Source organism: Haliotis rubra, unplaced genomic scaffold (assembly GCF_003918875.1).
Source record: "Haliotis rubra isolate DU_JTF1 unplaced genomic scaffold, ASM391887v1 Scf303, whole genome shotgun sequence".
NCBI lineage: Eukaryota > Metazoa > Mollusca > Gastropoda > Lepetellida > Haliotidae > Haliotis > Haliotis rubra.
In genome coordinates this window covers 168140-179885 of record NW_025766973.1, presented here as the reverse complement: position 1 = coordinate 179885, position 11746 = coordinate 168140, and the positions used below count along the sequence as shown (strand labels likewise).

The 11746-nt window shown below is 40.7% G+C and overlaps 1 protein-coding gene and 1 long non-coding RNA gene across 2 annotated transcripts in view; one reads left to right on the top strand and one right to left on the bottom strand.

Moving 5' to 3' along the window:
- Positions 1 to 1589: 1589 nt before the first annotated feature.
- On the bottom strand, positions 1590 to 4107 carry LOC124282785. The gene is made up of 3 exons (XR_006900236.1): positions 4038 to 4107; positions 2219 to 2315; positions 1590 to 1686 (listed from the first exon to the last, which is right to left on the bottom strand). It is a non-coding gene; the product is annotated as an uncharacterized LOC124282785 (long non-coding RNA).
- Positions 4108 to 8092: 3985 nt separating this feature from the next.
- LOC124282778 (cytochrome P450 3A5-like) overlaps positions 8093 to 11746 on the top strand; it is a 51312-nt gene continuing 47658 nt past the window's right edge. The window contains exons 1-3 of the mRNA XM_046718807.1: positions 8093 to 8334; positions 9569 to 9665; positions 9968 to 10011. Coding sequence (XP_046574763.1) covers positions 8261 to 8334; positions 9569 to 9665; positions 9968 to 10011 — 215 coding nt within the window. The 5' untranslated portion in view covers positions 8093 to 8260. The remainder of the gene's footprint in view (positions 8335 to 9568; positions 9666 to 9967; positions 10012 to 11746) is intronic.

Below are 11746 nucleotides of genomic sequence, written 5' to 3'. Positions count from 1 at the left end.
TCAAACAATTCAGGTTAAGGAGTCGCTTTGCTTGGGGAAACAATATTTTGATAAAATTAATCTACGTGCGAGTGAATTCTTTGAAAATCGCAGCGACGGAGCGACTAAAGATCAATTAAATATTTGTTTGTATAGATTACTAGTTTTCAGACCAAGAGGTTTCAGATTGTTCAAAGTGAACAGAGGTGTTCCGCAAGGATGCGTCACCATGACCTTACTCTTCATGTGGGGAAGCCTAGTGGTTAATGCGTTCGCTCGTCATGCTGAAGACCCAGGTTCGACTCCTCACTTGGGTAAAATGTGTGAAGCCCAATGGTGAAGCCCGCCGTGGAATGTTGCTAAGAGCGGCGTAAAACTATTCTCACGCACTCACTGCTCTTCCTGCTGCGCAACTGAAGTTGTGTTGGTCATCATCTTGATTGTTTGATTGGCAAAAAGGCCCTCAAATATGAGAATGAAAAAACCCATTACAATGAAATCAAAGGAGACAAAAGTCGTCTTATTTTGTTGAATGCGGAACAAATACAAGAATAATCGGAAGATTTAGTTTTGTTGAATGCGAACAAGGAGTTGAATTTTCGATACCATCTGCTAGTATTTTGATTTCTCCATTGATTTGATTATCAGAAACACCAACAAAAGTTTTCCATATATATCGTTTTTTAATGTTAAGAATATTCAGTCCAAGCTTTTTCACTGGTAGATGTTTGAACATTTTCCACTCAAGGAAGGAGATCGATATATGGACGAACAACTTCTTTATTGTTAGCCTTCTTTACTGATCCATCTTCTTAATGCCTCTCAAAGAAATGTTCCCCTCAAATCTGGTTTGGAGCTCTTTCGAATCATAGTACTAGCATCTTTCGTTTTGACAAAAGTATTTCATTGCTCATAAAATAACGAGGGGTACTCTTTCCTGCATCATGTAAAATTCTTAATCTTGCAGCTGACACCGATCACTTGTGAAATAGAAAGTACGGACTCCCTTCAGACCAGATGTTTGAAGTCAGGTTGTTGAACAAAGCTCTTGTTATTTATAAAAACCAAACCCGCTGCCTTTTCTTATTGTTGATGAATGTGCGATGTGATTGTACAGTGCGATGGTGTTGTATACGTGATGTCCTATAGGCCTTTGTGAACATATGCAGAATAAAATTGTATATGTATATGGGTCTGTGGGTTTCATACGTAATATGGATATGATGATGATGAATACCTCGAGGAATTGGAAAGTTCTTCATAATATCGATCACCAGATTGTCTGGTCCAGACTGGATTACAATGACAGTGAGTGTGGTAATACGTCGCTTTTAGTGATATTCCAGCAGGGAACACCAGAAATGGGCTTCACACATTGTACCCATATGGGGAATCGAACCCGGATCTTCAGAGTGACGAGCGAACGCTTTAACCTCTAGGCTGCCCCCACCCCGACTGGATTAAATCCGGCCGCCGCCATATGGCTGGAGTATTGCCGAGTGTTAAGAGAGAGAACCAAACAGACAAATTAAGAATAACAATCATGCATGCACAAATGGTGGTTACTTGGAACATATGACATTCTCAAAGTCTCTGTCATACTCCCGTTTATGTATGATATAAACAAAGGGGAGATAAGCCCGACGGATCTACATACCCGTATACTTTACCATACTGTTTGAAGTGCTTGTTGTCAAAGTCCAGACCCTGTAACAAAGGAGTGAGTATGCTTTTAAGCCGCTTTTAACATTATTCCAGCAATATCTCGGCGGGGACACCAGAATATGGGCTTCACACATTGTACCCATGTGGGGAATCGAACCCGGGTCTTCAGCGTGACGAGCGAACGCTTTAACCACTAGGCTATCCCACCGTCCCCGACCCTGTAACAAGATGCCATCTTTGATATGTATGTTTCAAATGAAAACATTGACAATCATCAACATACAGGTGAAAATGTCAAAATGGCCTGTATTGTATTTTGTCGAGACATGTATCACATATTACATCCCGAACAAAAGTAGTTTGATGTCACGGATGTTTTGGGGATAATTTTGTGTTGATGACTCAGCATACAAATTTATTCATGTTCTCTAACATATTCAGAATAGGAATATCATACTTATATATCCGAGAGAGTTTTACTTTTGATGCAATCTAGGGGTTTTAAGTCAAAGTGAACGACGAACCTTATTGTTCTTTTCTAAGAAGGTATGTTTGAGATTAAACTTGAGCTCACGTGCTGAATCATTTGATGGAAGTTCCCAATATAAATCACAGGCTCCGGACCAGGAATACCAGTATCCTTGAACAAACGGTTCCTCTTCTTTCCATATCTGAACATAAAAGAGATCCGGATTAGAAGTGGCATCAACCCCATGGTTTTCGTAAGAAGCGAGAAACGGAATTGGGTGGTCAGGCTCACTGACTTGGTTGACACATGACATCGTATCCCATTGCGTAGATCGACACGCATGATATTGTTCACTAGATTGTCTGGTCCAGGCACAATTATTTACAGACCACCGTCGTATAGCTGGAATAAATATGTGTGCGGCGTTAAACAACAATCAAACAAATCTAAAAGTAACGTCAACAGTTTGAAGAAAACTTAAGTAGGTGCTTATGAAATGCCCCTTTCTAAAATCTGAATGCAGCAAAACGGCCTTCACCTTCTGACATTATATACGGCAGTGCAGGTCGTCCCTCTATTTTCTGTCTTGTTTTTTACGACGGTGTGTTACCCTGACAATAGTCAACAAATCTTATTAGTGGATCAGTTATCCAATAATTTTACTTACACATAAATCAGGAACAAAACCGATATCCACAGAATCCATGTTGAGAGATGTCAACACAGCCGAGTATCTCCATCAGGAAGTGTCTCCAGGAAAACAATGGGCTTCCAAAACAACACCGAGTTCAGTCTGCTCTTGGTGATTCACGAATCATAAACTGACGTTATTGGGATCCACTCAGTGACGTGCATCCAATGTCATGTCAGATAAAATTCGGGTTCCGCGCTCAAGACAGAGTTTGGTTGGTCCCGTTTGCTCTTCCCTGGGAGATTCGCTCGCAAGATAGCGAAAAGGGGAGTGTCTCAAAACGTTAGTCGCCTCTCATGACAAGCATATGGATTGATCGAAACCAACTTAAACTTAACCGGAGTAGCACGCGTAGCCACTGACACATGCCTCCGATGGCACACACACACAAACACACGGGTCACGTTGCTAATATAAGAGCTTTGAAAATTGATCTCGACGTGAATATCCTTGCCACCCCACAGTGTCAGGTGAGTAGGTGAGAGAGTGAGAATGGTTTTACGCCGCTTTTATCAACATTCCAGTAATATCACGGCGGGTGACATAAGATGTGGGCTTCACGCATTGTACCCATTGGAAAACTGAACCCGGGACTTCGGCGTGACGACCAAACGCTGTACCCACTAAGCTACGCACCCGACCGCCCCTTGTCGAGTGAGTGAATGGTGTGTGTCGCCGCAGTCAGCAATACTCCCCATGTATTAAGACGTCCCATCAGTAACATGGTGTGGGTCACGTTAAGGGATGACAAAGTTCCCATCTTCTATGTATGTTTCAGTGAGTATCATTTTGCAGATCTCTTGGGCAAAAATAGCCTGTATCATATTATCAGTCCTTATATTTGTTGTGACAGGCCCTAGGCTTATTACAAACACATGAATAGAGCATGCGTAGGTATTGTGCACTAGCGTAGATGAACACATATCCCTTTCTATTAAACAGAGACCATATACTGCTGGAATATTGCTAAAAAGCGGCGTAAAACCCAACTCACTCTACGCATGTTAAATACATGTTGCGTACATGCACACAATGTACGTATAGCTATACCAATATGTATAAGATGCAACACGACTTCAAACTGGGGTGTTTCATCCAAATCATGAACTGTAAAGTTACCATTTCCTAATTCCTTTTCAAAACCAGAGACTACCCCGGCCCATGACTACCCCAGCCCAGAACATTTGTCAGTAAATCTCATTAGTATATAAGTGATCCAATAATTTTATTTACTCATAAATCAGAAACAAAACCGATATCCACAGAATCCATGTTGGAGAGATGTCAACACATCCGAGTATCTCTATCAGGAAAAGTATCCAAGAAAACCAATCGGCTACTTAAACAACCCCGAGGTGACAGGCCTGAGAGTGATGATTCACGAACCCAAAACTGCAGCAGTGCCGCTGCGCCTGTTGGTGGATACACCTGACCTGCTGGGTTAAATCAGGGATTATCCACGTCTTCTATTCTCCCTGGTAAAATGTACCGAGTGTAATCTGAGCGATAATATGGTTTGCAAGGTCCTTGGGATAATTGTATCAAAAGGTTTTAAGTATAGGTGAGACAAGTACTTGATGCTATAAGCGATTAGACACCAAAGGTTTTGTCTGGATTGTGTAAAAAAACCCAAACAAACCCATGTTATCCGAGCAACTATTGCTTACCTGATCGTGACAGAACGTTTTACTTGTATTTAAGCTGTGCAGTGGGCTAAAGGGTTCAGCCTGGTTTCTTGCCCTGGCGCTTCACTTACCCGGCTAGAACTGCTCAGTAGCGGCCTTCACCCTCGCACACAACCATTTATTGAAAATATTTTATTATGTATTCGTCTAGTTATGATAAATTTCATTTAGTAACCAGAAAACTACTTCATATTTAATGACCTTAAATATCAGAACATTGAGCCAATGACAAACCCTATCATTAAACAAAATTGAGAAGGATCTGTAGAGGTGTCAAATGTGTTTATATACTCAATTTCCAAAGTTTTTGTGACACACAAACAACAAACAGAATTAATGTTAACCTTTCAGTGCCGCGAATTAAATGATATTACAAGGAAAGACAAATGATTCAAGGTACGGTAACGATCAACAGTCCATAAGAACAGCGCATCTGGTATATGAGTGAGTGAATTTAGTTTCACGACGCATTTAGCAATACTCCAGCAATATCACGGCGGGAGACACCAAATATTAGTTTCCCATTGTACCCACGTGAAGATTCGAACCCGGGCCTTCGGCATCCCGAGCGAACGCTGTGACCACGTGGCAACCCCAAGGCCCATCTGGCTTATGAACAAGCGCCACTACACAAGAGGGAGTTCACACGGTCAGTAGCGACTGTTTCCAACCTTTTCACTGAGAGCCTCATTGAAGCCACTTAACGTCCATGAACATCCTGGGGAAGATCATTCCATATCCGTGGAAGGATTTGGCTGAAATCTTGTAGCGTTGTTGAGTATTCGGATGACGTCGTAAGCGTCGCTCCATTTCACCCCAGACGTATTTAGTGTGTGGTGAAGTATGGGGTGGTAGGTGGGGAACAAATGAGGGATCTTACGGGTCAGGGAAACGCTTGACATTGTTCCGATTAAGATACTACTGTACAGCTCAAACAACGTGTAGGCTGGTGTTATCGTGGTGGTGGCGGTCTGTAAATAATCGAGTCTCGACCAGACACTCCCGAGATCAACATAATGAGAATCGATGTCAACCACATCAACGAGCCAGACCACCCGATCCCATTAATCGCCTCTTATGACAAGCATGGGTTGCTTAAGACCAAATCTAACCCAGATCTACAAGGAGTTGCACACGTTGGGCAGTTACTGTAGAAGAGCGATTACTGTAGAAGCCTGAAAAATAGGACAGCATTAGTACAGTTGACCAGCCGTACTGGTGTGAATTGTAACTCTTTATAGTGTACTTAAAGTACTGTGGGAAATGCTAGAAAACTGCATTTTAGCCTTAAAACTTTGATAAAGGTGATAAATGTACTATGTTGTCAATATATCAACTCGCCTTTAGTGTACCTAATTTTTTTATTTCAATTGATTTAACATTCCCATGCATTTAAAGGGCAGTTTACAGGAGAGAATATGGTACCAAAACAACAACTAAGGATTTTTTCAGAGTTCAACAACAGAAATCTAAAATAGTCTTTACATTTATGCTAATAATACAGGTGGTGTAAAAAAATATGAATCAACGTTTTCTTTAACACATAAATGTTGAATTTTTGTGTTACTTTACTTAATTATCGTTTCTTTATTGAAGAAATATTAATATAAATGTTAAGTCTTGATAAATAAGTTTCCCGTCATGCATGCACATCTTTATCACAGCGTCCACTATGGCCAACTATTTGTAGTCGATTGTTGCAAAGGTTTATAAGTTTTACTGTGCTTGAAAAGACAGAGGTAAACCTTTCATTAGTTTAGAAAGGGTTTATTTCAGAACTTGTAGAGCTGTTGGTATGTCTTACCAACAAGTTTACAATATTTTAAACAAATCAGACAAGACAGGGACCGTCTCAAAAGCGAAACCGGGACGTAAAACCATCCTTGACAACTTTGACAAGGGAGTACTTACACGGGCGGTCAACAAACTTTAGGAGAAGAAGAATATATATATTCTAAAGCAGCTACACAAGTGACTTCGTTAAATCTTTGGCCAATGTTCACAACTAGATTAAACTGACCGAATTACATCCATATTTTGCAATGAAATATACCGTTGACATGCAAAACATCTATTAAAACGTTGCACATTTCTACAATCAATCGATAAGATAACACAAGTGATAGGATTCTTTCCAATGTACTGTAATTCGTATGTTTATTTTAAAACAAACAAACATACACACATGGTCCCTTACATAACCAATACGTATACTATACATACACATATTCAACATTTTGAAGAAAACATCTATTGAGATGACCCCTCCCCCGAGCGTGTGCTCAGGTGTCAATTTCACCTGTCGATACCGTGCATGCTAATGACGTAACACAGGCAGTTAATGTTTGTATCAAATAACGTCCCACTACCGGTTATTTTTCTAAGTTTTGGTATTTTCATAAGTAAAAACACATTTTAGGGCATGTCTCAAAATTTATTCTCTCGGTCTACATTAGGTAGATGTTTCTTAAAGTGATATTTGTTATTTAAGTAACTGTAATACCTCTGAATTTTAAATTAAGTCAAAAAGCATTTTTCTAGCATTTCCGACAGTACAGTCAACCACACTGCCTTTGTACCTTTAACACTCAGACACAACAGACAGACTAAGCGGGATGATCTTGCCATTCTTACGTAAGGTATTGCGAGGTTTGGAACCCATACACATATAGTAATTACATCGGACCGACTGTCGCTTCAAACTCGAGAATCAATATTCCGTTATCTTCATATCCAGAGTCTCGATCCACAAACCGTTTGTAGAGCTACGACATTTGGAAGCCTGTGATAAGCTATAGAGTTACGACAGGTCGTAACGTTACGAACGCTTTTACTTTTACACAAGATACAAGATCCAAGATTGACCTTGTTGGGGGTGATTCTGTACCATCCAACATTTTTTGACTGTTCTATAACATCAACACTGCTGCTAATGATATAGACTTCAGTTGTATTTCAGCCACTTTTTCACGTTAAGCACTTCGTGTAGAAGGTATTAATTTGTCTGACTTGTTTGACTGTCATTTCTCTTATCAGCGACAGAACTGAACCTCGCCCCATGTTTTATCAAATGCTTCGCCAAACAATGCACGTCCATTTCGTGCTTTATGTCCCGACAATCCGGTTAAGGGCTGCTGTCAGACTTCAATAACCCGCTGAATTCGTGTAGAAAATGATTCAGTCGGCAAGTTCTTGCTTTACGGTTTGATAGTCCTCGTTTAGGTCTACACGCACTGCTCTATGATCCCCGGAATGCGTTTATACAATGATACAACTACATGTAGTCTGTTTGGGGTGGCCCTCCGACCAAAGTCCACGTGAAGTAAAGACATCGTTTCGCTGATTTCACCAGAAATGTTTTATTTTACAGAAATTCTGAACATTTTTGTGATATTGCCAATGTTTAAATACGTTAGATCACTCGGACTTTGGTGTCAAGTCGCGTCTGGGTCATCAAGCACTGATCAACCTGTACTTAAACCGTTTTGATACAATTTCCATAAACCATTTTGATACAATCCCTAAGAGCGAGCCGAGCCATTATCGCTCAGATTGCACAGGGGTGCATTTAACCAGGGATAATCTACCTTATATAGTCTCCTGATTTAACCCAGCAGATCAGGCATCAGCCTGCAGAGCGCAACCAAACGTTCACTGAACGACACTAGCGGCACTTTGTTGATCGGGAACCAGCACTAGGACACTGTTCTTCGTTGTTTCAGGGTTGTTGTTTTTCTCGGAAAAGTACGACTTGCCTGGATACACTTCCTGATGGAGATACTCGGCTGTGTTGATATCTCTCCAACATGGATTCTGTGGATAGCGGTTTTGTTTCTGATTTATGCGTAAGTAAAATTATTGGATAACTGATTCACTTATGAGCTTTAATGAATATTGACAGGATACCATTCCTTCTAAGACAGCCCCACATTGGCAAGACAGGCATGTTTTGACAAGGTCAAGGCCGTTAGCGTGTCAAGAAATGTCAAAGGGTTATATCAAATGCACGGATGCATTTTGCCTCAAATTGTGAAAGTGAGAAAGGTACAATGTCAATAAATGTACTTTAGTGAATCAGTTTCTTCCTTTTTCATTAATATATTTATGGGACATCGTATTCTAGAAGAAAATGCCCCGTTTATTGTGTAAAATGAAATGTAGAGGGTGGTGGGGAGGGTGTGTTTGTGAGGGAATAAAGTGGAGACAAACTGCACAGTTTAAAGCCCAAAGGGAGTGAAGGGATGTGAATTGTGAATGCTTGATTTGTGTTATTTTTTCTTGATTCAGATGTTATTTGGAAGTGAGGTGAGGTGAGGTGAAATGGGGTTTAACGTCGCACCTTAAGAATATTTCGCTCATATGAATAAGTGAGTTTAGTTTTACGTCGCAGTCAGCAATATTCCAGCCATATGGCGGCGGTCCGTAAATAATCGAGTCAGTACCAGACAATCCAGTGATCAACATCATGACCATTGATCTGCGCAATTGGGTGCCCGTATGACGACGCGAATGAGTGTGTATCTGTGCTGGTTTTCTAGTGCTCACTGAGATACCATGTCGCATTTATACATGAATACCCCACTCAGACACATATTGACTCCAGAGCCCACCAGTCTTTGTTGTATGTACCCATTAATGCCGATCGGCAGGCAGGGACCAACAAGTACCATATTTTAACGTCTTTTGGTATGACGCTTTATTGGAAATCATATTGAAGTCAGTACAAATATATCTTCAAATAAACATGGACTGTTTTATAATAAGAAAGAAATAGTTGACTAAACTCCTTTCTTATGGCCCCACACATAAAGGATCTAATATCTGTAATTTAAGTTTCTGTTGTAATGTTTATCTAATTTACCCACTGTGAGATAAGTTCATCTGAATTAAGACCTAAAATTAATATTATAAATATACAACCTCTTAACGTTTACCTTCTTATGAAAAAAGTTTGTTACTAATATTCGATGGATATTTGTTTCAAAAGTACAAATCATTTTCGTAAAATGAAGTATGATATTGCAGCTGGCTTGGCAATCCCTAACCTTGTTATCTGCATGTGTCTTACATTATGTTCAGATATGGAAAGAAGAAGAACCGTTTGTTCAAGGATGCTGGTATTCCTGGTCCGGAGCCTGTGATTTATATCAGGAACTTCCATCAGTTTGTTCTAAAGGTGAGATCATAGTTTAATCTCGATTAGACCGTCTTCAAAATTAAGGTTGTGAATATTATTCGCCCGAGGTGTGTGTGTGTGTGTGTGTGTGTGTGTGTGTGTGTGTGTGTGTGTGTTGTTTGTTTGTGTTGTGTGTTTAGCCTGAGTGGTTAAAGCGTTCGCTCGTCAGTCACGCCGAAGGCCAGGTTCGATTCTCCACATGGGTACAATGTGTGAAGCCCATTTCTGGTGTACCCCACCGTGATATTCCTGGAATATTGCTAAAATCGGCATAAAACTAAGCTTACTCCTCCTTGTTACAGGGTCCGAACAACAAAGACTGGGAAAAGTATGGTAAAGTATTCGGGTATGTCCTCTTTCGGTGTTACACCTTTAGGTTTATATTCTAACGGAATGGGACCATTGCAGCCCTGTTGAAAATGCCATGGATTACGCTTAGTTATTCCAGTATTTGTGCTTTTGTGACTATCAATCTGGGGCGATGGGTTAGCCCAGTGGTTAAAGCTTTGGCTCGTCACGCCGAAGACCCAGGTTCGAATATCCACATGGTACAATGTCTGAAGCCCATTTCTGGTGTCCCCCGCCGTGATGTTGCTGGAATATTGCTAAAAGCGGCGTAAAATCCAAACTCAGTCAGTCAGACTATCAAGCTATCGATTTACACAAGCATCGACTATGCCCTTAATAACAGAGATAATGACAGCGCTCAAAATGGCCTTAAACTCTACTCTCTCCCTTGCTCATTATTTTTAGACGAAATAAAGCCACCCATGACGTGTTGTTCTCTTTCAGTTGTACCACCACTTGTTCGTGTATTATAATGTATGTATTGTGTTTTATTTGTTTATTTGAAACCGCTCAATAGGCCAGCTTCATTGCGAAGGCCTTTGAATAATCGAGGCTTGTCAAGATAAACCTGTGGTCGATGGTGAGAGCAACGGTCAAGATTGTCTGTTTAGGGTGATATTGATCGATCATACTGAAATCTTCTCATTCACCTACTCAATATTAAGCCTAAAGAAGCACCATACGATGTGATGTTGCCTTTCAAAGGGTTTTCTTGGTGGACTACCGATGATCACTGTGACGGACCGGAAATTGCAAAGAGATCTTGATCAAAGGTTTCCAGCACTTTACAGACAGAACAGTCAGTATATCCTTATCTGAGCTCTCTCTCTCTCTCTCTCTCTCTCTCTCTCTCTCTCTCTCTCTCTCTCTCTCTCTCTCTCTCTCTCTCTCTCTCTCTCTCTCTCTCTCTCTCTCTCTCTCCCTCTCTCCCTCTAGTTACGTATCATCATTAATTCTGTTTCAATAATTTAACGAACGGATGAGTAATTTTTCTCCTCTCTCTCTCTCTCTCTCTCTGTCTCTGTCTCTCTCTCTCTCTCTTGTGGCGGCGGGGTTAGCCTAGTGGTTAAAGCGTTCGCTCGTCACGCAGTAGACCCGTGTTCGATTCATCACATCAGAACGCATCGTGAATGGAATCATCACATACTCACTTTTACATACAGAATGTTTGATAACCTTACAGAATATTGACCCTAGACAACTACCCAGTGGACAAAGTCTCTTCCTTGAGAAAGGCACCAACTGGAAACGAATCAGGAATATTGTAACGCCAACATTTAGTGGCTCCAAACTTCGCCTGGTAAGAATACTTTCAGTTATGAATTTATTCCCGATTTTGTTTCAGTACGTGAAGAGAAACGAATATTTTACAAGTATTTTCTGAAATTGTATTTCAGATGTGCGACCGAATAGATCAATGCGCCTGTATACTTACAAATAACTTTGTTAAGGCGGCAGCATCAAACCAAAGTATTGATGTCAAACGGTAAGTCTTTACTTCTCTCAACCATGTATTTATCATGTCATATCTAGGCGGGGTGGTGGGGTAGCCTAGCGGTTCAGGCTTTCGATTGCCAACATGGGTACAACGTGTGAAGCCCATTTCTGGTGGCCCCCGCCGTGATATTGCTGGAATATTGCTCAAACCGGCGTGAAACCCAACTCTCTCATATCTAGGTGTAGTGTAACAACACTCGTGTCCAAATAGTTCAATATCATTAACGACACAACAT